This window comes from Protopterus annectens, chromosome 9.part0 (assembly GCF_019279795.1).
Source record: "Protopterus annectens isolate FY-2018-M chromosome 9.part0, PAN1.0, whole genome shotgun sequence".
Taxonomy (NCBI): Eukaryota; Metazoa; Chordata; order Ceratodontiformes; family Protopteridae; genus Protopterus; species Protopterus annectens.
In genome coordinates, this window is record NC_056743.1 from 1,410,761,554 (window position 1) to 1,410,787,801 (window position 26,248).

Consider the following 26,248-nt stretch of genomic DNA (forward strand, 5'->3'; position numbering starts at 1 on the left):
GCCCCAGATGTCAGGTGCCCCCAAGTGGGTAGGCAATACATATTGCTAATCAAAAATAAACATATAAAATAATAACAATACCTTCAGTTACCAGCAAATACACCCCAAAGGTTGTATAGGATAGAAGGGTATAGATAAGTCCAGCTAGTTTAGAGGGGATAGAAGGAGGTTAACCTGGACTGCAGCAGTGTGAACACTCGAACAACTACATTTATGGTAGGTACAAAACTGTACTATGTTCATCGTGTTACACTGCTGCAGTCATCACACTTGGGTTGAATCCCAAAGCTAAGTTTGGATGGCTGGTCTATAAAGAGTTAGGCTTGGCTAAGAGGCCCTGCAGAACAGCAGTGGCAAATCCTGCTCTGGATTTAGAGTAAAGAGGCAGGTGGTAATGCTTGGTAAAGGTGTGCACTGAACTCCAAGTTGCAGCCTCCAGAATTTCCTTCGTAGGTACTCCTCTGAGAAAGGCTGTTGCCCTGGTGGAATGAGGTCTAATGTTATTAGGGACTGATTTTCCAAGCTGTGTGTAGCAGTACCCTATCCATTTGGATATAGCCTGCTTTGAGATAGCCTTGCCTTGTAATCCTGCAGCATATGCTACAAACAGTTGATCAGTTTTCCTGAAAGCTTTTGTTTTGTCCAAGTAGAAGCGTAGCTGCCTGTGTATGTCCAAAGAATGCAGAAGTTTCTCCCCTTTATTTTGGGGGTTTGGATAAAAAGTAGGCAAATGGATGGTGCCACACTAGATACCACCTTTGGCATGAAGGTAGGGTTTGTCCTTAAAGATAACTTGTCCTGATGAAAAATTATGAAAGGTACCACTGCCATTAATGCCTGTAGCTCTGAGACTCTTCGTGCTGAAATTACTGCCAGGAGCAGAGCTGTTTTCCATGATAAAAAATTTAGATTGGCTGTAATGGCTGGCTCAAAAGGTGGTAGGGACAGTTTTTCCAAAACGAAATTGAGGTCCCAAGTTGGTGTTGGTGCTCTCCGGGGCGGTCTTATGTTTTTAGCCCCTCTGAGGTACTACTTTAGCAAGGGATGAGAGAATAAAGGGGGATCCATGTTGTAATGTGCAGAAATGGCAGAGGCGTGGATCTTAATTGATGAAAACGATACGCCTCTGTCCAGCATCTCAGTTAAGTATTGTAAAATCTGAGGAATATCTGGAACAAGAGGGTCAAGGCTGTGAGCCTGGTTCCAGGCACAGAATCTCTTCCATTTTTCTGAGTAAGCTTTCCCGGTGCTAGGCCTCCTGGCCTCCAAAATGACATCCATAACAGCTTTAGATAGAGGTGTTGCCTGTTTGACTAAAGAATCTGCCATGCCAGGTTTAGGGTTTTGAGCTGACCGTGCAAGATCTGATTGTTTTGTTGAGTCAGAAGGTGTGGAATTTGGGGCAAAATCCATGGTGGGCCCTGAGCCAAGTTCCTTAAAATAGGGTACCAGTGCTGGTGTGGCCAGTCTGGAGCAATCAGGATCATCTGTAGTTTTTCTTGTCTGGCTTTTAGGAGTACCTTTGAAAGGAGAGGCAGTGGTGGGAAGGCATAGACTTTTAGGTTTTTCCAACTGAACAGAAGAGCATCCACTTTTCATGCTTGTTTGTGATAAGTCCTTGTGCAAAATTTTTGTAGTTGGCAATTCAGAGGGGAAGCAAAAAGATCTATGTCTGGGCATCCCCATTTTTGTGTTATCACGCTGAAGATTTTTGGATTCAACTTCCATTCGTGAGGGTCCATGATATTTCAGCTTAGGTCATCTGCCAGAGTATTTTTCTTTCCTGGCAGGAATTGTGCTTGCAGGTGAACTTGGTACGTTAGAGCTGTGTTCCACAAGGTCATGGCTTGCCTGCATAGGGGATAAGAATGAGTGCCCCCTTGTTTGTTTATGTACCACATTATGGTGGTTTTGTCTGTCTTTAGTAATAGTTGTCCTGGATGTAGAATGTCCTTGAAAGCTGTCAGGGCATTTTGAACAGCCAACATCTCTTTTTGATTGATGTGAAGATGCATCTGGTCTGTGGTCCACTTGCCCTGAATGCATTTTCCTGCCATGTGTGCGCCCCAGGCGTAATCCGAAGCATCTGTTGTTAGAGTTTGCCTAGCTGTGGGTTGGGTAAAAGGCTGACCCTTGTTTAGGTGACATGCCTGTGCCCACCATAGAAACTCCTGCTGTAGGCAGAGAATTATTGGAATTACTGCTTCTAGACTGTGAGAATGTTGAGTCCAAACACTTTTTAGGTACCATTGTAATTTCCTCATATGCAATCTGGCATATGGTATTAGTAGTATGCAGGATGCTATGAATCCCAGGGCTTGCAGAATTTTTCTTGCAGGGAGATGGGACGTCTTTGCCAGTAGTTGAAAATATTGAGTTAGTTGCACTTGTTTGTCTGGCATGAGGTAAGCCATCTGGGTCGTTGTATTTAAGCTGGCACCCAGGAATGTAATCTGTTGTGAGGGCACTAGTTTTGACTTCTTTTCGTTTACTGTGTACCCTAGAGAAATTAGCAATTTTTTCACAAACGCCAGATGCTGCAGAAGAATGTCCTTTGTCTCTGCTTGAATGAGGCAGTCGTCCAGGTATGGATATATTTGAATTCCTTTTTGTCTGCAAAATGCAATTACTGGTGCCAGGCACTTTGTGAAGACCCTGGGTGCAGTAGATAAGCCAAAGGGCAGTGCAGAGAATTGGTAGTGCATTGTACCAGCTTTGAATCGGAGGTATCTTCTGCAATTTTGTCTGATAGGGACATGCAGGTATGCCTCTTTGAGGTCCAGAGTAACAAGCCAAGCCTTCTTGCCCAGCATGGGTAGAAGCTGCTGTAATGTCAACATTTTGAATTTCGGAATATCCAGGTAAGTATTCAGAATTGAAAGGTCCAGTATAGGCCTCCAGGCTTTGTCCTTTCTGGGGACCAGGAAGAGTCTTGAGTAAAATCCTTGTCCTTGTTCCTGTTGTGGTACTTTCTGTATAGCTCTCATGTCCATGAGGGCTGAAATTTGTTTTTGTGCCTCTGCCCATTGATTTTGTGGCAGGTCTGGCATTCCCTTTAGCTTTGGTAAAGTATGGAAGTGGAATCTGTAACCTTGAGACACAATATTCAGGACCCATTTGTCTTGGGTGATTGTTTGCCAGTTTTGAGAGAAAAGTGCTAGTTTTCCCCCTAAGGGGGCTTCCAGAAGGTACGTGCTTGGCGTACGCAAAGGAAAGTCATTGTGACTGTTTCCTGTAAGGTTGAGACTTGTCCTCACCTCCTTTTGGGGTTGAGGTGCCCCACTGTCGTTGCCTATTTGAGCCTTGGGGTTGAGATCTGCCTCTTGGGCGTCTGTATCTGCCTCTCTGTGGCCTGTCTGACACTAGAAAGGACCAATTTTTTGTTGGCAAATTTCTGCTAAACCGATGTGGCTGTACCTGTAAGAAATCCTTGACTGTTTGCATAGATTTAGCTTTATTCTCCATTTTCTTTAACACCTCTTCTGCCTTAACACCAAACAAGGTATCATGTTGTAAAGGAGCATCCAATAACTTTGCCTTAACATGATCAAGTAAACTCTGTTCTTTTAACCAAGCATGTCTTCGAATAACAGAACCTGTAACTGCGGCTCTACAAGAGGCCTCTAAAGAATCAAAACCACATTGCAGAATATGTTTTCCCACCTGTTCAACTGCATGCAATAAATCCTGCATTTCTTTACAATCAGGAGCTTCTGAGCTAGCCAGCATTTTCTATTTTTAACTGAGTCATTAAATATTGTTGGTGCTTAAGCATGTGAAACTGGCAATTTAAAGCTCTTACTGCTAAAGTTGCAGACGTGTATACTTTTTCCCCATCTATCCAAAGCTCTGGAATCTCTGTCAGAGGGTACTGGATTTTTTGCAATGGAAACCTTAACCCCTTTTGGACCCTGGGAAATAGTTTCTGGATCAGCAGAAGGGTTTTTGTAAAGAAACTTGTGAGAGTCAGGGACTCTATAATGCTTGGCTGGAGCAGGGGGCAAAGAGTCAGGAGATAAGCTGGATTCAGAGAACACATCATCCACAAATGTCTAGCACAGGCGGAATAGCCAGGGGCCTGTGCTGAGGCAATAAGAGGAAATCCCTGAGCCTTTTCTTGGATTCTGAGTATCCCTGACTTTCCCAATGGAAATGTTCCCTCATGGTATGTAAAGTTTCCCCAAAAGAGTAATCCTCAGGAGAGGCTGGAGGGATAGATTCCTCAGCATCAGAGTCTTCATAGGGGGGGGGGGGGTAAAGAATATCCCTGGTCTGAAGAGGAATCAGAGGAAATGGAAACCTGATCAGAGGAGTCATAGTCTGTATCCTGCCTAGGCCTTTTCTTAGGAGGGGGATGGGAACCCCTGATTAGAGTAATGAGGTCTTCGGCCATTTTAAGCATCTGTTTCTTAGGCCTGGAGGACTGTCCAGGAGAGTGCTGTACTTGTTTCTTTGTCTTTAATGGTACCTTTGTCTTGGCTGTTGTTTTAATGGTAAGTTGTGAAGGTCTGAAAACACCCTCAGAAGCCGGTGCCTGCTCAGCGGCTCCGGACCCATCTGAGGGATTCCGTAGGCCCAATACCTTGAGTTTCTAGAGGCCTAGATGTCTCCACGTGGGAGTCGGAAGCGGCCTGTGGCTCTGAGGTAGCGGGTGTCAGGGGCTGGGAAAGCGCCTCACTGAGAACCGGCGAACCAGTGACTGGCCTAGAAGAGGTTTTGTCGTCGGTTTTGGACCTCGGATGCCTGTCTTTATCCTTGTCTTTGCGTTTTTTTCAGTATTGTGGTCGTCGGCTGATCCGACGGCATGGTATAATTGAACCTTCGGCCAAAGTAGTGTAAAGCAAAATCAAAACGCCTCTTTATAGTGCGTTTGTTGAATCTAGCACAAAACCAACAACTAGTGACGTCGTGATCAGGGCCTAGGCATGGAATACAGTAAGAGTGGAAGTCCTTATGAGGTATTTGCTTCCCACAAGAAATACAATTATTAACTTTTTCTGACATCGGTCTGAGGCAAGAAAAAGGTTTCCCCAATGGGATACTTAGCTTTACTGAAGACTTCGGATGTGAAATTCGACTTCGAAAATCTCAGGAGTCGGCCGACCGGCATTTGCGAACTGCTTCTGCTTCGGGCACCGCACGGCAAGAAAGACTGAAGAAAATGGCGTCGGATGCATATTATATACCCCTGGCGCACTGACGTCAGGGAAGAAGCGACAGCAACCGACGCCGGACCAAGACTTCAGGCCGACTGCGGGACCGCCTGGCAGCAGGATAACCCAAGTGTGATGACTGCAGCAGTGTAACACGATGAACATCTTTGAAAACTACTCACAAGAACCAGCAAAAAGCTCAGATATTCGCTATTCTGTGCTGTTCGAAAATGCGGCAAATGAGATCTGAGGTTGAAGGGGTGCAGGGCATTATAAGTAGGGGAGGGGCTCAGAATTTTCAGATCTTAGAGCTGTAGTATTTGGCCGAGTCGGATCTGCGATCGGATCAGAACCCACAGGTTGAAGACCAAATAAAAGCAACAACTTCAGATATGTAGTTAAACGTACAATGTTATTTGACAAAAATGGATACAGACACTAATGTCAGACAGTCAAGTGGTGTTTCTTCTCTGTTTATACATATGTTTGTAGCATGTATTAATTTGCCTGCGGGATAAAAATTACATAGTGCTCAGGTAGCAATCTGGGAACATATATTGTTTACAAAGAAAGAGACTTCTATTTCTTGAACAGCTATCTGTTTCAAGAGGGTCATCTCATAAAACATATAATCGCAAATGACAAAAAAATATGAGTGGAATGTACATGATTTGATAAATGTTAAGCAATGCAGCTGCCATTTGTTCTTACCATGAAAATATCAACTGACAATGATAAATACAGTCATGCTGGGTATGTTATCTAAATTATGGGAACAACTGGGAGTAGGAATGGTAAGGAAGTACTGTCTAATACTGGGTCAAGTACAAATTATGTTACTGAGTTCATTCAGTGTGTTGTCCTTAGGTTGTAAATACATTCAGTTGTTGTAACCATGTGGAATATAAGGTGATGCCTTAATGACAAATGATGACTTTTATTTCTTTGAATGTTAATGGTCTGACCAATTCAGGTAAAGTGAAGTGTATACAGAGATACTTGCATAGCCAAAACCCATGGCTGATGACTCTGCAAAATATGCATTTGGAGAGACAGCAACACAAATGTTTAGTGAAAGGCTTCTGGTCTCAAGGATCTGCCTCCTCATGTTGGGAGAGTGGTGTAAGAGAGAGGTGATACTTCTCTGCTCCATGGAAGTGGAAGGAGCCTGACTAATGAACAAGGGTGCTATGTTGGGGTGAAAGGCTTTTTGAAACAAGAAGGGTTACTTTTTTTAGTGCTTTCATGCTGTCAAGAACTATGCGTAAGATTTTCAGATATGATATGATATGAGTGAGCAAATGACATTCGCTGAAGACATGACTGTTTATTAAGGGACTGGAATACAGGCACGAAGTTGAGGGATCAGAGCAATGATACTGCCTTGTTTGCAGAGATGTAAAAAGTTATATGTAAAACCAAAAAGCATTATAGATACGATGAAACTGAAAAAAAAACAGTTAAATCTGTATACGAATTATTTTAGAAGATTTCATTCAAGATTAAGAAGTAATAAGTGTACAATTATACAGAATAATTATTTGTTGAAGAAATGTGGTTACCATCCTATACATTTTACACATCATGTTCCCTACAGAGCCACTTGTTTATGCAGAGCAGAGAGTATATGGGGAAACTTTGGTGTTTTCTGGAAGTGTACCTGAAGTGAGAACATTTTGTAAAGAATTAATAGACCAACAGTTATATGTAAGACTACCTTTAAAGTTATCTGTTTTCTTAAAGGATTAGTATAAAAATTAAATCAGAGTTGTGGATACATTTTAAACAAACATCTGCAGGAAAAAAAGAGGGAGTGTCTACATACACAAAAAATGAAAGTAAGAAGACACATGGATAGATTATATGAGGGGATTGAAAATCTACAATACGAGATTCAAAATTTTAGAGAAAACAGTAAACACTTGATTGATATGAAATTGCAATTCTACAGTGAATTGTTGAGGGTAAAGTACATTTACAGCTCCCTGGAGTATGAGAGGACATTGTTGATGCACTTAATGCAATAAAAAGAATTATAATGAATTTGCACAGTAAGTCAGACTGGTGGATATCCCAAGATTCAAAAGCAACAGCAAAAATATTTAGGGAATATTACTAGTTACTCTATGTGGCAGACATGCTGGGGCCAGTATAAGGAAGAAAGAGATGTTTATTTGAAAAGACTAGAATTAAATAAAATCCTGCACAACCAAATAAACCTAATAGTGTTAACTCTAGAGGAATTACTGAAGGTCACGGCTGATCAAGAAAGGACAACATCTGCAAAAGTGACAGTATTCCTGCAGGTCCAAAAGATGCAAACAGCTGGTCAGGTTTAATGTTTTACTATGCGTACTGTAAATAAAATCTTAATTATCTATGCATGTCAAGACAATGAGGGTTTTGCTCTCCTCTACTTGAGTACTGAGGTAAAAAAAAAAAAAAAAGTTGCATACGCACCATAATGTTCCATCTGAGTAGTTCTACTTCATTTGTCTTCAACCTGTGGGTATCGGATCCGAGACGGCAAATTCTCTAGCATCTGCTCCAAGCCCCTCCTCTTACCCATAACACACCTCCACTGCCTTCCAACCCCCAGATCGAGTTTGCTGCCACTTATACTGAGAACCCGACCTGAAAGAATACCTTATGACCTAAAAACTGCAGCCAAACAGGCTGTCCATAAGGTTGGGGGAAGGAGGGAGGGACGGTTGAAGACAAATGAAGTAGAACTACTCAGATGGGATGTTATGGTGAGTACATAACTTCTTTATCTGAAGTAGTTTACTTCATTTGGTTTTCAACCTGTGGGACAGAGTCCCCAGCTACTAAACTCCTGGGTGGCCCTCATGGAAGGATATTCCGGAGCACTGCGGAACCAAAGGATGCTCTCCTTCTAGAAGTCAAATCCAATTTGTAGTGAGAGATAAAGGTATGAGATGAGGACCAAGTAGCTGCAGAACAAATATCATCCAATGAGACCAAAAGGCCGCAGAAGTAGTCATCCACCTAGTGGAAAGAGCTTTCACCTGACCCAGAGGAGGCAAACCTTTATCCTTATAGACCTGAAGGATATACAAGGAAATCCACCTAGCAATAGTGACCTTGGAGATAGATTTACCCAAAAAGGGTTTAGAGAAGGACACAATTGATCAGATTTGCGAAAGGTTTTAGTCCTGTGCAAATAAAATCATAACTGTCTATGAACATCCAACAAGTGGAGTCTGTATTCCATTTTGTTAGAAAAATTTGGAAAGAAAACAGTTAAGTTAATGGTCTGATTGATGTTAACTTGTGATGCAACCTTGGGAAGAAAGGATGGATTGGTCCGAAGGGAAACCCTATCTTTATGAAAAATCACGTATGGAACTTTAACAAACAAAGTTTGTAGTTCTGAAACCCTTTTAGCAGAGGTGATGGTGACTAGAAATGCTGTTTTCCAAGACAAAAACTTCAGATTTGTGGTTGCAACAGGTTCAAATGGCGGAGCGACCAAAGCTTGAAGAACCATATTAAGGTCCCATGGAGGAGCAGGATCCTTGACCGGGGGCGTAACAGGAAGGTTCCTTTAATAAAAGCGTTACACAAGAGGACAAAGAGGCAGAATTCTCACACACGTGAAAATGAGAGAAGGCAGCTAAGTGAACTTTGATAGTAGAAGAGCTTGCGACTTGTTGAAAGATATAGGCTAGTAAGCTGAGAATGGCAAAAATAGGAGCTGTGAAAGGATCTAAACTCCTTTGAGAATCCCAAAAGGAATAATGTTTCCATTTGCTGCGGTAAATCTTCCTGATGTAAGACTTATGAGCTGCCACCAGAATAGACCAAACTGAAGAGGATAATCCAGAAGTCCTAGCAATCAGGGGAACTGAAGCAGCCAAGCCGTGAGCTTCAAACTGTCCAGGCTTGGATGAGGAACCCCTGAGGGGTGTGAAATAAGATCCTGAATGGGATCCAGGATCCAAGGTGGAGCCAGAAGATGAGACCAAAGGAAGGGAAAACATTCCTGACAAGGCCAAAACGGGGCAATGAGGATCACTTTGCTCCTCAGTCGACAAGCTTTCTATAGAAACCTCGGAATAAAAGGTACTGGAGGGTAAGCATACAGAAGACCGGGAGGCCAAGCATGGACTAAAGCATCTCTGGGGGACCATCCCGGCTGGGGATTCAGAATGGAGAAGAAGAACTCGCTGCACTTCGCACTGGAAGGAGATGCAAAGAGATCTCAGCAAGGCTGACCCCACTCCAGAAAGATTTGCTCCGCTACGGAATGATTCAGAGACCACTCGTAAGGCATCAGTATAGTTTGATTTAACCTGTTCGCAGGATGTTGGACCGTCCCGAAATGTGCTTTGCTATGAGAAAGCGACTGGTGGAGATCGCGAATTCACAAACTCTCATAACCTCGCGATAAAGGGGGTAAGATCTGGTCCCTGTTTGTTGACATACCAGACCACTGACATGTTGTCTGACTGAATTGTAATGGTTTCCCGAGGAAGAAAGGCATGAAGGGCCTGCAACAAAAATAGGACCGCCCTCATCTCCAGGACATTTATATGCAAACTGGTCTCAGCAGGGGACCACAGGCCTTGGACTGTCCTACCCAAACAATGCCCCCCACCCAAGTTGGGAGGCATCTGTGGTCACTGTGGCTTGGACAGGGGCTGGAACAAAAGGTCTTCCCACGAGGATTTACAGACAGTACATCCACCACAGAAGGGACGACCTGCAGTCTCGACTGAGATGTATAGGATACGATAATGGAAGATCCAACATGGACCACTACACCGCTACAGTCCACTGCAGTCGCATGTGTAACCAGGTCACTACCATAGAACCAAGGGCCCTCAACACCGATTCTGCCGAGGGAAGATGAGAAAAGTAGATCAGGGAAACATGCATCCTCAGGTTTCGCACTCTCTCTCCGTGGTCAGGAAGATTTTGCACTATAGTATGTCTGTTCGTACCCCAATGTAGTCTATCACCTGGACAGGATTTAGAAATGATTTGGATGCATTAATTGTAATCCCCAAGTGAAGTGCAAGCTTTAAGAAATAATCCCTGGTTTGAGAAAGTAGACGCCTGGTGGAAGCAGTGAGGAGCCAATCGTCCAGATATGGGTAGACCTGAATCCCCTGGTGAGCCATTACTACCGCCATCACTTTGGGGAACACCCTGGAGGCTGTGGTGAGACCGAAGGGTAGGGCTCGAAACTGGTAATGATCGACTCCTAGCCAGAAGCGGAGGAACCTCCTGAAGCTATTGTGCATCTTTTTGCGATAGTAGGCATCCTGGAGGTCTAACAAGCACATCCAGTCACTCTACTGCAGGTATGGCATGATGGACTGTAAAGTGACCATCCAGAATTTTTCTTTGGCAACTGACAGATTCAAGGTAGATAGGTCCAGAATGGGTCTCAAGTCCCCCATCTTCTTTGGCACCAAAAAGGACCTGGAGTAGATGCCCGATCCGGACTGATCTGGGGGGGGGGGGGGTTTGATGGCTCGTTTCTCTAGCATCTTGTAAATTTCTAATGCTGCTGCCTCCCTTTGCATGGGTGGTACATCCTGGAGGTGTTTGGGAGGAACCACAAAGGGGAAAGAGTATCCTCTGGATATGATCTGAAACACCCAGCGGTCTGATGTTACGGACTCCCATGCAGTCACGTACAATGACAATTGACCCCCGACTGCCTCCAGAGTACAGCAGTCAGGCAACCTCTCAGGGTTGCTGTCCAGGCCTGTCCGAGAACAGTTCTCGAGACCCAAATTTCCTCAAACCCCCTCTGCCTCTCAGCCGGCATCTATTCTGTCCCCCTCTGCCTCTGGGGGAAGAAGAGCCCTGAGTGTCCTGGGAATACTGTGACTTCAGAACCACATCTTCTTTTGCCCTCTCTGATTCCGGGAAAAGGATCTTTGGGGGTTAGAGAAGTGGATTCAAAAGGGAGACAGTGTCTCTGGATCAAAGTCTCTTTAATGGTCTTACCAAAAAGAGTAGGGACGTCATAAGGGGCATTGGCAAAAGATGCCTTGAAAGGTTTCGAAAACTGACATAGTCTGAGCCAGGTGTTGCAGCTCATGGACACGCCGGACCCAAACACCCTAGCCGCTCCTTCAGTAGCATGAGAAAGGAGTTGCATGGATGTATTGGAGACTGCTTTTAAAGTGGCCATCCTCGCAAACTGTCTCTGTCCTCCTGCAACATGGACTTAGGGGGAGACTCAGCCAGTTCCTTGACCAGGTCGCGCTGTAGTCTAGTAACATGGGCCAGGTAGTTCAGCGCCATGATGGAAAAAGTCGCTGAAGCATAAACACACTTCCCTAAGCAGTCCATCATCCGAGACTCTCGGTTGGGTGGATGAACCAAGGAACTCTCCTGGGCTAGTTCCTGTTTTGTGGCAGCTGCTGCCTCCATAGCGTCTACAGGGGAGCCCTTGTTCCACGCTGGTCTGGTGGACTCAAGATCTTGTCTGGACGTTTTGGGATTGGTTCCATGGTGTCCAGCTCCTTCCAGGCCCGCAAGGTGACCAGGTCCACCAGCTGATCTGCGGGAGGGGGCAACCAAGAAGTAGATGGACTCGTGCCGAAAGCCTCCAGGAACACGGATTTGTCATAAGAAGGTTTGGGGGTGGACCACCCTCCCAGCTGGCGTAAGATTTCCATGATGTCTCCAAAGGAGACATACTCGGGAGGTGATCTGGGGAAACCTTCCCCATCATCCAAATTAGTGTCCTCGGTGAGGGACTCAGGGGAGACCAAGTGCCTCCTCTTACACGTATGCTTGTGAGGCATATCTCCGGTGGTGCTCTCCAGGGGGAACTCGCAAGCCACTTGTATGCTTTTGAGGCATATCTCCGGTGGTGCTCTGCATGGAAACTTGCAAGCCACTTGTTCCTCAGGGGGATCCACCTGGGGCTCCTCGAGCATGGGCTGTCCCTCTGGTAAAATTATGGGATTCGTAGACAGAGCTGAGGGAGTCGGGGTGGAGTCCGAGGAAATAGTCAGGGTCTCGATCCAGTGGAGAGAACCCTTTCTACCATGTCGAACGCCAAGGGAGAACGAGCCTGCTGGGGCACCATTAAGGAAACCGCTCTCCAAAGATCCGATGCAAGAATCGGAGCCGGACCTGAAGTGGACGGAGCTCCGAGGGGGGAACTTGGCCTGACAAAGTCGGAGCCAATGGAAAAAGTTTTGCTCCCTCGGATCTGACACCCAGGCTCCGGCTCCGAGAGCCGCTCAGATCCAAACTGGTCGGATCCAATGTGCTCCAGGCAGCTGCCGGAGTTGAGTAGACAGGTACCATTGGCGCCGAACCCCTGACTAAGGCCCTCCTCGGATCCAAGTACTCTGAACCCGGTGGATGAATCAGAGAAGGAGAAATTGGTGTAAAGAAAGGAAGTGAGCTCCCCCCTCCAAAGGGAGAGGGGGCTGGCAAAACTCCCATCTAGATCTGAGTACGAATGGACCTCCTCATCATTTTATCCATGTCAACTTCCGATAAGCTTTGGGTGGATCTCGATGAGGCCAGGGACTCTGACCTGGCGGGTCAAGGAACTGAGGACCTAGATGGTGGTCGTGGCTCCTCCAGTTCCGGGGAAAATCTTGGAGATCGGAGCAAAGGGGAGTCACAGATCCTAGCCTGACTTTTGGCGGAAGTAGAAGAAAAGGTCCTGAGACCTCTTACATTTTTCTCTATGCTCCCTCTCCTTCTCTCTGCCCCTTCTGCGCTCCACTTCCACAGGCTTAGAAACGGGAGGTTGAGTCCCAGCCTGGGAGGGAGGAGAAGCAAGAAAGGAAGGAGAGGCGGGCACAGCAGCTGCTGTGACCGAAGCAGTGGTACAGACAGCCGCCTCGGTAATGGGTAGAAGGCCTTTCAGGGCCAACTTAGCCTGTCTATTTTTAATAGCGCACGGGTTAAAACCTGAGCAGACGGAACAGTCTGTACTCAAATGTGCTATACCCAAGCACATAACGCAGAGGGTGTGGCCATCAGCAGGTGACCATTTATGACCACACTCAGTGCAGCTCTTAAATACTGGCTTGGAGTCAGCCATGTCTCTACAGGATAAAGAGCACACACACTCAGAGAAGGAAAACAGAAGAAACAACAAACTATTTCCAACTCGGACCCACTCACCACACACTCAAGGCACACAGAACACTGAGGGGGGAGAAGAAGTAACACACTAACTAGCTAACACTGAAAACTACTAAAAGAGTACTGAAAAAGCCCTAAACATGATGCACCAGTGAGGGGAGGAGGAGAGGGAAGCTACACTAACAACTACACTCAAGAACTATGAGAAAAAACTGCTTACTTTACCAGAAAACCCAACTCACTAACTCAGTGCTCAGGATCACGATGCTTCAGTCAATATGCGACAAACGAGATGGGGGTTTGGAAGGTAGTGGAGGTGTATTATGGGTAAGGGGAGGAGCTTGGAGCTCAGAGCAGATGCTAGTGAATTTGCCGGCTCGGATCCGATACGGACCCGGTACCCACAGGTTGAGGACCAAATGAAGTAAACTACTTCAGATCAAAGCTTTTTCTTTTAAGCTTTTAGTAAATCAAAAGTTGTTTTGATATTCGCAGTCTCCACAGTCAGTGACCTCAGTTCCCAAGTTTCTCTCACCACCAAGGAGTGACAGCCCTTTTCTATTAAGTTTATTTTATGACCATGAAAACACCCATCCATCCACAATCCCTCTTTGCTCATGTGGTAGGGGTGCCATTTCAACAGTGACAGCCATCTAGAGCCAATGTTCAACCTGAATAGCCTGGTTTAAAAGCTTGAAATACTGAGCTCCTTGTCATGACAGAAATGGTATTCAGAATGTTTTTCCTGTGATTAAATTTTACTCAGACACTTGCACTACTTGAAAGCATGTCCAATAACACATTTAAGTAACAACAACTAACAAAGCTTAAGTAACACAAAACAACAATAAACAATGATTTTAATATTAACCAGCAAAGTAGAAGAAATTAAGCTGTAATGTTTTAAACTGTATAAAAAAAAAGAGATGTGTGAGAATAATTAAGGTGTAGGGAAGAGGACAAAGGAGACAAGAAAGCACTCTAAATGCAAATAGAAAAAAGTCATTTCACAAAAGAAATGACAGAATGCTTTACAAGGCTAGCAACAATAAAAAAAGAATAGTTGTGTAAGAACTTACCATAACCATAGATGTCCTTTTCTTCCATGTTGCAGTATTCATAACTGTAGGGAGGTTGCTGCCAGCAGCTCCGGACATCAGGCCAGTATACCAAAGTCTTAGGAGCAGGGTAAGTGCTGCGCTGCTTGTGAGAGCCATAAGCCAATGTCGGCTACAAAAGTGACATCTGCATGTACCCCCCCACTTCAAAAATGACTGCCGCATACAGCAGTACCCCTGGGGAGCAAGGAAAAGTACAGCTGTGTATCTACCATAAATGTAGATGTTCGAGTGTATTCACCTGTTGCAGTCATTACAATTGGGTTATCCTGCTGGCAGGCTACCCGCAGTCAGCCCGAGTTCCAAAGTCTAGGTCCGGCGTCGGTTGCTGTCGCCTCCTCCCTGACGTCAGTGCGCCAGGGGTATAAAAGATGCAGCCAATGCCATTTTCTTCAGTTTTTCTTGCCCCAGATGTCAGGTGCCCCTAAAATGGTAGGCTAAATTATGCCAATAAGCATGCATATACAAAAATCAACTTTTCCTTCATCTACAAGCAAATACACAACATAGGTTGTATAGACTAGAGAAGTACAGGTAAGTCCCAGCAAGGTAAAAAGGGAGATGGTGGGAGGGTAACCTGAAATGCAACAGTGAATACACTCGAGCACCTACATTTATGGTAGATACACAACTGTACTATGTTAATCATGTTTCACTGTTGCAGTCATTACAATTGGGTTGAATCCCAAAGCTAAGGTTGGGAGGCTGGTGCTAAATAGGATTAAGAGCGGCTATCAGGCCTTGCAGAACTGCAGTGGCAAAGCCTGCCCTGGACTTAAGAGTAGAGAAGTAAGTGATAGTGCTTTGTAAAAGTATGCACTGAACTCCAAGTTGCAGCCTCTAAGATGTCTTTGGTTGGTACTCCTCTGAGGAAGGCTGCTGAAGTGGCTGCTGCTCTGGTTGAATGTGGCCTAATGCCCTTAGGCACTTATTTGCCATGCTGTGAATAGCAGAAACGAATGCAGTGGCCTATCCACTTTGAAATAGTCTGTTTTAAGATAGGCTTTCCTTGTGATCCTGCAGCATATGCTACTATAAGTTATTCCATCTTTCTGAAAACTTTGGTTCTGTCCAAGTAGAAACGTAGCTGCCTGTGAATGTCCAAAGAATGCAGAAGTCTCTCACCCTTATTCTGTGGGTTTCGATAAAAGGTAGGCAAATGAATTGTTTGGTTAAGGGCCACACTGGACACTACCTTAGGCATAAATGTAGGGTTTGTCCTTAGAGAGACCCTGTCAGGATGGAAAATGATAAAAGGTTCCACAGCCATGAGTGCCTGTAACTGTGAGACTCGTCTAGCGGAGGTAATTGCTAGGAGCGGAGCTGTTTTCCAGGATAAGAATTTTACATCAGCTGCAGAGGCTGGCTGAAACGGAGGCAGTGTGAGTTTTTCCAAGACATAGTTGAGGTCCCATGCAGGTATTGGTGCTCTCCTTGGAGGTCTTATGTTTTTGGCCCCTCTGTACTGCCTTAGTAATGGATGAGAAAAAATAGGTGGTTCTGTATTGTAATGAGCTGAAATGGCAGAGGCATGAATTTTAATTGATGAAAAGGAAAGGCCTTTATCCAGCATCTCAGTTAAGTATTGCAAAATCTGAGGAATATTTGGAACAGTCGTGTCAATACCTTGTGCCTGGTTCCAAGCACAGAATCTCTTCCATTTTTCTGCATAAGATTTTCTGGTGCTAGGCCTCCGGGCCTCCAAAATAACATCCATCACTGCTTTAGAGAGAGGTGTGTCTTGAATGGCTACATTATTCACCATGCTGCCAGGTTTAAGGTCCTAAGTTGGCAGTGCAGTATCATACTGTCTTCTTGGGTCAATAAGTGAGGAATTTGAGGTAATGTCCAACCTGGGCATTGAGACAAGATCTTTAGGATTGGGTACCAGTGCTGGCGGGGCCAGTCTGGGGCAATCAGTATCATTTTTGGCTTCTCTTGTCTGACCTTGAGGAGTACCTTGGGGAGGAGAGGCAAAGGAGGAAAGGCAGATCCTGTTAGGTTTTTCCAGCTGAAAGATAGAGCATTCACTTTCCGTGCTTGCTTGTGATAAGTCCTTGTGCATAATCTCTGTAGTTGGTAGTTGTGAGGGGAGGCAAATAGGTCTATGTCCGGGCACCCCCAGTTCCTTGTTATCATGCTGAAGACTTGTGGATCCAATTTCCACTTGTGGGGATCCATTATGTTTCTGCTTAGTTCGTCTGCCAGAGTATTTATCCTTCCTGGCAGGAATTGTGCTTGCAGATGTACTTGGTAAGTCAGTGCTGTGTCCCACAAGTTCGTGGCTAGTCTGCAGAGGGGGTAGGAATGCATGCCCCCTTGCTTGTTTATGTACCACATGACTGTAGTATTGTCCGTCTTTATTAGTAGTTGTCCTGGATGAAGTATATCCTTGAAGGCTGTCAGGGCATTCTGAACAGCTAGCATCTTTTTTTGATTGATATATAGATGCATTTGACTTGCGGACCATGTGCCTTGAATACATCTTCCTGCCATATGGGCCCCCAGACATAATCTGATGCATCTGTTGTCAATGTCTGCCTGGCTGTGGGTAAGGTGAATGGCTGTCCCGTGTTGAGGTGACAGGCTTTTGCCCACCATCGAAACTCCTGTTGTAGGCAGGGAATGAGGGTAATTATTGTTTCCAGGCTGTGGCAATGCTGAGTCCAAACACTTTTTAGATAACATTGAAGTTTCCTCATATGCTTTCTTGCATATGGAATTAGTAATATGCAGGATGCCATGAAGCCCAAAGCCTGCAGAATTTTTCTTGCAGATAACTGGGTCTTTGTTGCCAACATTTTGAAATAAGTAGTCAGTTGTCTGTGTTTCTGGCGTGAGATAAGCCATCTGGGCAGTTGTATTTAAGCTTGCACCCAGGAATATTATCTCTTGAGAGGGTACGAGTTTTGATTTTTTTTCGTTTACTGTGTACCCTAGGCCTGTTAGTAATCTTTTTACAAACGTCAGATGCTGTAGTAGGATGTCCTTGTTCTGTTTGAATAAGGCAGTCGTCCAAGTAAGGATATATTTGTATTCCTCTTTGTCTGCAAAATGCAATTACTGGTGCCAGGCATTTTGTAAAGACCCTGGGCGCAGTAGATAAGCCAAAGGGCAGTGCAGAAAATTGGTAGTGCATTGAGCCAGCTATAAATCTGAGGTATCTTCTGCATAATTGTCTGATTGGGACATTCAGGTATGCCTCTTTTAGGTTTAAAGTCACAAGCCAAGCTTTCTTGCCCAGCATTGGCAGACGCTATTGCAGAGTTAACATTTTGAATTTTGGAATATCCAGGTATGTGTTTAGGATAGACAGGTCCAGTATTGGTCTCCAGGCTTTGTCCTTTCTGGGTACCAAGAACAGCCTTGAGTAAAACCCTTGTCCCTGCTCTTGCTGTGGTAATTGCTGAATGGCTCTCATGTCCATGAGAGATAAAACTTGTTTTTGTGCCTCTGCCCATTGACTGCGTGGCAGGTCTGGCATACCGTTTGGCCTTGGCAGGGTGTGAAAGTGGAACCTGTAGCCTTGAGATACGATATTTAAGACCCATTTGTCCTGGGTGATCATGTGCCAGATTTGTGAAAAAAGTGCTATTTTCCCCCCAAAGGAGCTGCCAGAAGATAAGTGCTCGGTGCTGGCAGGGGGAAGTCATTGAGTCTGTTTCCTGAATGGCTGTGATCTTTCCTCTCCACTTTTGGAGGTAGAAGCACCCCATTGTTTAGGCCTGTATGAGCCTTGGGGCTGTGATCTGTCTCTGGGGCGTTTGTATCTGCCTCTTTGTGGCCTGTCTGAAACTGGAAAGACCAATTCTTTGTAGGCCAGTTCCTGCTAAATCTGGGAGGCTGTACCTGTAAGAAATCCTTCACTGTTTGCATAGATTTAGCTTTGTCCTCCATTTTCTTCAACACCTCTTCTGCTTTAACACCAAACAAGGTATCATGTTGTAATGGAGCATCTAATAGTTTTGCTTTAACATGATTGGGCAGATTCTGTTCTTTTAACCAAGCATGCCTCCTAATGACAGAACCTGCAACTGCGGCCCTGCAATTGCAAAGTATGTTTTCTCACTTGTTCAGCTGCATGCAATACATCCTGCATTTCTTTGTTTTCTGCACATTCTGAATTTGCCAACATTTTCTGTTTAAGCAGTGACATAAAATATTGCTGATATTTAAGCATATGAAACTGACAATTTAAAGCTCTTACAACCAAAGTAGCAGAAGTGTAAATCTTTTTCCCCCATCTGTCCAGGGCCCTTGAATCCCTATCAGAGGGGATAGGGTTTTTTGCAGTGGAAGCCTTGACCCCCTTGGGACCCTGAGAAATAGTTTCTGGGTCAGTAGCAGGGTTTTTGTAAAGACATTTATGTGAATCAGGAACCCTGTAGTATCTGTCTGGGTTAACAGGAGCTGGTGGCAAAGAGTCAGGAGACAGACCATACATCATCTACAATGTCTAAAACAGGAGGAATAGCAAGGGGCCTGTGCTGAGGTAATAAAAGAAAGTCTCTGAGCCTTTTCTTGGATTCTGAGTAATCTTGGCTCTCCCAGTGGAAATGCTCCCTCATAGTATGCAGGGTCTCCCCAAAAGAATAATCCTCAGGAGAGGCTGAAGGGATAGATTCTTCAGCATCAGAGTCCTCATAGGGAGGAAGGGAATATTCCTGTTCAGAAGAGGAATCAGAGGAAATGGAAACCTGATCTGAAGATTCTATCTCTTACCTAGGCCTCTTATCAGGAGGGGGATGGGAACCCCTAATCAAAGTAATTAGGTCTTCAGCCATTTTAAGCATCTGTTTTTTAGGCATGGAGGCCTGTCCAGGAGAATGCTGTACTTGTTTCTTTGTCTTTAGAGCTGCTTTAGTCTTTGCCTTTGAAAGTGAAGTTGGTTTTACATATAACTGTGTAGGTCTGAAAACACCCTCAGAAGCCGATGCCTGCTCAGCGGCTCCAGACCCATCTGAGGGAATAGTTTCAGAGTGTCCAATACCTTGAGTTTCCAGTGGCCTAGTCAGCTCCACGTGGGAGTCAGAAGCGGCCTGTGGCTCTGAGGTAGCGGGTGTCAGGGGCTGCGAAAGCACCTCACTGAGAACCGGCGACAGGCCTAACCGAAGCCTTGTCGTCGGTTTTGAACCTCGGATGCCTGTCCTCTTCTTTTTCTTTGCGCTTTTTATAAATTCCGGTAGTCGGCTGTTCCGACGGCATTATATAATTGAATCTTCTAGTAACCAAAAACAATGGAAAAAAACGGAGAAAAAGTAACCAGTAATCCAAAAACTCCATCTGAACAGGATCCAATGAAGGCAGTCCCACAAATTCCACAGTAGTCACCAAAGTTGTACTCAAAAGACTATTCAGTCCCAAGAAAGACGAACAGCAGCCGGTGTAGATAGTTAAATATTTATTCGACAAACAACACGAATGCTTCAAGGATTAAGCGCTTTCATTTCCATCACCGGAAACTTCCTCAGAATTCTGATGAAGTTTCTGGTGATGGAAATGAAAGTTCTTAATCCTTGAAGCATTCGTGTTGTTTGTCGAATAAATATTTAGCTATCTACACCGGCTGCTGTTCGTCTTTCTTGGGACTGAATAGTCTTTTGAGTACAACCTTTGGTGACTACTGTGGAAATAATTGAATCTTCTGCCAAAGTAATGCAATGCAAAATCGTACTGACGCTTAATAGTGTGTTGGTTAAATCTAGCACAAAACCGACAACTAGCAACGTCGTGGTCAGGGCCTAGGCAAGCAATACAGTAAGAATGAAAATCCTTATGAGGTATTTGCTTCCCAAAAGAAATACAATTATTAACTTTTTCTGACATTGGTCTGGAGCAAGAAAAAAGTTTCCCCAACAGGGTACTTAGCTTTAATGAAGACTTTGGATCTGAAATTCAAATTTGAAAATCTCAGGAGACGGCCGACCGGCACTTGCGAATTGCTTTTGCTTCGGGCACCGCGCGGCAAGAAAGACTGAAGAAAATGGCGTTGGCTGCAACTTTTACACCCCTGGCGCACTGACGTCAGGGAGGAGGTGACAGCAACTGACGCCGGACCTAGACTTTGGAACTCGGGCTGACTGCGGGTAGCCTGCCAGCAGGATAACCCAATTGTAAAGACTGCAACAGTGAAACATGATGAACATGGAAGCTTTTCAGACCCACATATGCCACCAGGCCAAAGGAACCCAATAAATGTATGTGCCTGTTACAGTGTCCTGTTTGGATGGAGAGAAAGTAGGGAAAGTCACTCCAGATGGACAAAACAGAATCAGAGGGGTTGGAAGGGGGACTGAATACTGCAACATGGAAGAGAAGGACATCTAAGGTTATGGTAAGTTCTTACACAACTATTCTATGTCCATCTATTCTCATATTGCAGTATTCATAACTGTAGAGAGAGTACCCAAGCTTTAGGTATGATTCTTGGAGGAAGGTAGAGGGGCCTGGTCTATGAGACCCTTCAAAATTGACCTCGCAAATCCCAGTTCTGGCTCTGGAAACCAAGTCTATCTTGTAGTGCTTTGTAAAGGTATGGACTGAGGATCAGGTGGCCAATTCCAGTATGGAACCGTAGTCCACCCCCTGAAAAAAGACTGCTGAAGAGGCAGCTGCCCTAGTAGAATGTGCTCTCACATTGGTAGTTAAAACCTTTCCATGAAAGGAATAACAGGCAGAACTAGCTTTAGAAATCCATGAAGATATAGTCTGTTTAGAGACTGCCTTCTCCAAGGCCCTTGGGTGAAAGGAGACAAACAGCTGGTCAGACTTTCTAATGGATTTGGTCTTGTCCAGGTAATACCTAAGCTGCCTATGAATACCCATGGAATGTAGAGTTCTTTCAGATGGATTTTGAGGATGAGTGAAAAAAACAGGGAGGTTAATGGCTTGATTTAAGGACAGTTCATTAACCACTTTAAGCATGAAGGACGGGTTAGCCCTGAGGGAGACCCTGTCCTTATGGAAGATGAGGTAAGGGGGGGGGGGGGGTTAGCCATCAAGGCCTAGATTTCAGAGACCATCCTGGTGGATGTGAGGGCTACCAGTAGTACTGTTTTCCAAGTACACAGTTTCAGAGATGCTGACTGAGCTGGTTCAAAAGGCGGCAGTGTGAGCTTTTCAAGGACAAAATTAAGGTCCCATGAAGGCAGTATCGGTTTTCTAGGTGGTCTAATGTGGAGGACCCTCTTAAGAATAGTTTTACCTCTAATCTGGATGCCAAAGGAGGAAGCAAGGGGAAGACTGGTGGAAATGGCTGACAAGTGTACCTTAACAGAAGAGTAGGTCAGCCCTGAATGTAGAAGCTTGCACAAGTAAGAAAGGACCATAGGTACAGGAATAAGAAAGGGGTCCTGTTTTTTCCTATGACACCACCTGGAGAATCTTTTGCATTTTGCCACATAATTTCTCCTGCAACTAGGTTTCCTGGCCTCCTGCAGGACATTGAGTACATCCTCTGAATATAGGTATCCGAAGGGGATCAGAACTCTTATCACCCACAGAGCGAGTCTGAGGTTGAGCACCTGTCTTGTGTGAGTAGGTCGAATTGGTGGGGTAACCTGTGGTGATTCCCCTTGGCTAGCAGATGAAAAAGGGGACACCAATGCTGTCTTGGCCAAAAGGGAGTCACCAGCAGTATTTCTGGTTTGTCCCTCTGAATTTTCAGAAAGACCCTTTGAATCAGTGTGAAGGGGGGAAAGGCATAAAGATACATCCCCATCCAAGAAAAGGAGAAAGCATCCACCCCTCCATGCCTGTGGATGTGGATCCCTTGTGCAAAACAGATCTGCCTGAGGAATACCCCACCTGTGAATGATATCCAGAAACACCTCCCTGTGAAGCATCCATTCGTGAGAGGGTGCAGAGTTTCTGCTGAGATTATCCACCATCACATTCTCTGCTGAAGGAATGTGCAGGTGAATGTGCAGTTTTGCTGCTTGGGACCAAATCTGAAGTGCCAGACTGCAGAGTGGGTAGAACCTTGTCCCCCCTGCTTGTTGATATACCACAGGACAGTTGTATTGCCCGTGACAACTTTTAGGGTGCCTGGTTGGAGAACTGGATGGAAGGTTTGCAAGGCTAAGAGAAGGGCCCTCATCTCATTCATACTGATGTGGTTCCTTTGTCTGAGGGAGGACCACTCTCCCTGAACTTTGTTTTGTTTGTTGGGGTTTGCAGGACAGCTCCCCAACCCAGGTCTGAAGCATTTGTAAAGAGTTGTTGTGAGTGTGGTGGTCTGCAAAGATATACCCTGGTTGTAGCATATGGCTGCAATCCACCACTGCACCTCTTTTTTCAGGCATGGGAGGAGAGGTAGAGGAGCAATCCAGGGGGTGTGAATGTTGGCTCCACCGACTCCTCAAAACCCACTCAAATTTTCCCCTATGCTGCCTTGCTTAGGGGAGCATGAGTATCAAGGATGCCATGTGGCCTAGGACCCTCAGAAACTCCCTGGCTGATAATGTTTGGAGAGAGAGGAGTGTTTTGAGGTAATGTGTGATGGTTTCTACCTTCTGTCAACGGATGAACACTGCCATCTGGTCTGGGTGGGTGTCAGGTGAGATTTTTCCTGATTCACAGTGAATACTAGGTTTGCCAGGGTACTGGACACCATGTCTAGGTAGTGACGGAAGGTGTGGCAATCCTGGTGAAATATCAAGAAGTCGTCTAGGTATGGATATATCTGAATGCTCTGCAGCGGGCGATAACTGGAGCTAGGCACTCTGTGAATACTCTGGGGGCTGCAGAAAGCCCAAATGGCAATGCAGAAAATTGAAAATGCAGGGAACCCATGGAAAAGCATAAGAACTTCCTGTAACTGAGGTGAATAGGAATATGACGGTAAGCATCCTTCAGATCCAGGGATACCATGAAGGCTCGGTGGGGGATGAGGAGTAGGAGGTGATGCAAGGTGAGCATTTTGAAGGTAGGTACCTTAAGGATTGAGTATAGACAAATCCAGGATTGGCCTTCAACGGCCATCCTTTCTTGGAACCAAAAACACCCTGGAGTAAAACCCCTTTTTTGTCTGTTCTGGAAGTACTCTTTCTATGGTGCCCTGGGCTTGAAGCTGATCCAGAATTGGGGTGAAGAGATAAAGCCGACTGAAAGGGAGGAAATGTCTACCAAGTCATAAAGTATCTTTTCTGGATGATGGAAAGGACCCAAGCCTCTGAGGTAATTTTCCAGCAGAAAGAAAACTAGCTTGAGGCCATTTTCTCTGTTGTGACTAGCTGCTACTCCAACAAGAGAGCTGAAACAAAAGGTCTTCATACAGAGCATTAGGAATAAAAAGGAAGAGTTTAGAAACCTGGGAAAGTTTCAGACATCAATCTGCCTAAAGCGTGACGGCATTAGCCTTGCAGTTAATGATGACGGACCCACCCATACCACATCTCCTATTTCAGCCTGCTCCAAGTGACAGTAGGATTGCCCACTCATATAATCGCTTTCCAGTTAACAGCAGTGGGGAGGAGTCTAAAGTGAGTTAATTCCTGAGGAAACCAAAGGTACTATACAGTGCTGTAGTCCTTGGTTAGGACAATGAAAATTATCCTGGGAGTTTGCCATTGCCCATACCATAAAAATATGATTAGGGGAACACAATGTACTACAGCCCTTTCCACAACAATGTAGAAGAGAGTTTATGAGGTCAAATGAGCTCGGATGGGAGGTCACATGTGCTGAGACAGTCTAATGATGATACATTTTCAGAATATAGTAAGTCTTTTCCAAATAAGAAACGTCGACATCAGATAGCACTAAACATTGCCAAGCTTTCAAAAGTGTAACACCGATAAGCAAGCAAACATAAAAAAGGATTATGTAACTAAATCTCATCATAATCAAAGAAAAAAAATTAGAAAATCATATGCCAAATAAAATAATTATGTGACCCCTGGAAGTATGGGCCACCTGCTTGTGACATACTAATAATACCACAGCAGAGAAATTAGCTACATTTTATAATACAGTCAAGCCTCACAAAAAGCCATGCTACCACCTTAAAGCAAAAGCTGCAGTACAGAAATAATTTACCTTGGGCTTGCTTGTGCGTCATTATGGTTCCTGTTTTCTGCATATGGGTTTTCAGGAGCTGAGTGGCGGTAATCAGGCTAGATTTCTGTGCTGGTGAAAGGGTAGATGTTTTTGTCTTTGGGCTTGATGCAGGACTACTGGAGACACTAGAAAAATCCTGAATAAATAAAGAAGTAAAATGTTATTCAGGAATGGATCCATCCAATTGTCCCTAACATCTCAGTGCTTGCATATTCAGATTAGACTTCAGTAGCCCAACCCAGGTACAAATATACAACTCACTAACTTATAAACACAAAAAGGCAAATAGAAATGCTGCAACTTTCTTCAGACTTTTTATTTCACAAGAGGCACAATCAGCAGGCTGCTTTCCAAATTTGAAAAGTAGTATGTAAAAACAGGTGAAAAAGGCAGTGCAATCAATATTATTTTCTTTATGCAGCAGCTGGTTATAAAGTGGGGACAAAGATTAGTGCACTCTCAAGAAAACAGGAGAAAAATTAACAGATGAGCTTTTGCCATATTAGATAATCTACTAAAGTATCCTCCTTGACTGGTCATTGGCTGAGTTTATCTTCTCCATTAATGACTATCCACCAATTTTTCAGCAAGACACCCATGTTGGTGGATGGCTACTTAGTGGCTGTATAAGTGTGTTCATCCACAAAACCTGACAATTTTCCTCCAAGTCACTGGTGACTACTTACTTCCATATCAAGAAATAATGAACGCCTGACACTTGCATCATTAACCTAATCACACAAGTACATACTTAACTAAGTTGCAGGAAACTCAGCACCTGAATATGGAGGAACAGGCATCCTTCCACATGAGAAGGAGGCCATTCCTGACCCATCAAGAAGAGTCTGTTTTGTAAATAAACTGATTCGTCAATACTACATAGCTAATATCTTTCATGAAGAACTCATCTTAGACTGACTTGGTAGTATACAGGGATGAAGCCCTGAATATGACCAGGATGACCTGAGAGCTGGAATAACTGCATTAGAGAAGGAAGTGTGAGAGGCTGACAATAGCCTACCTATGACAGAGGTATGGAGGTGGCTTGGTTTACTACAAAACGGACACTTTGTGAAATAGCATACAATGCCGAGATGTGTGTTCTGATCACTCTGCCACTGCACAGCCCTCTAGACGGAATCAGGATGTGTGTGGAAAAACACACACACCAATGGGTCAGTAGTCCAGACTATCTCTGCAGTGAGCACATCAAGCAACCATCTCAGCGCTTCTGTGGATCACTAGTGATATCTGCATTGCTTACTGTACTTATTTCCTTGTTTCACTTGAAAGAAAGTTACTGTTTGTTGTTTTTGCATTTAAGTTACCTGTAATACATTGCACTTAAGTTACCTGGCACTTGCGCACTAAAGCAATTATATAAGTCAGCACTAAAAATTAAAAGCACTACACCCTCACTCCCCACTGGCCCTTGTTTTCAATTATTAAGGAATTCCCAATATTATTCTAGCATGTCCAAAAGTCAGTTGTCAATCTCAACTCTGGTCCAGCTGGTGAATCTGGGAATCTTGAGGCAATGTTACAACTGCCTCATGTACACAGACAACCCTCTCCTCCTCCCAACAAATTCCAACACATGTGAGAGATGCAACCATATGACCAAACTGGAGGCTAAGCTCTCTCAACTCAGTACTGGCATAACCAGTCAGGACGAGAAGGAAACCACACTCACTACAATTCCAGTCTCACATAGACCTACCACGACAGCAAACCAAACACATAATCACACGAAAACATACTCGGAGGCTCTAAATAAAGATCTGCCTAAGCAGCAGAGACCTCCAAAGCAGACACCCAAGC

General features: G+C 44.6%; 1 protein-coding gene across 4 annotated transcripts in view; it reads right to left on the reverse strand.

Annotated features, from left to right (window-relative positions):
- KANSL3 (KAT8 regulatory NSL complex subunit 3) overlaps positions 1 to 26,248 on the reverse strand; it is a 2,067,031-nt gene that overhangs the window by 854,299 nt on the left and 1,186,484 nt on the right. For all 4 annotated transcript variants that reach the window (XM_044084373.1, XM_044084371.1, XM_044084372.1 and 1 more), the window contains exon 14: positions 24,407 to 24,563. In XM_044084373.1, coding sequence (XP_043940308.1) covers positions 24,407 to 24,563 — 157 coding nt within the window. The remainder of the gene's footprint in view (positions 1 to 24,406; positions 24,564 to 26,248) is intronic.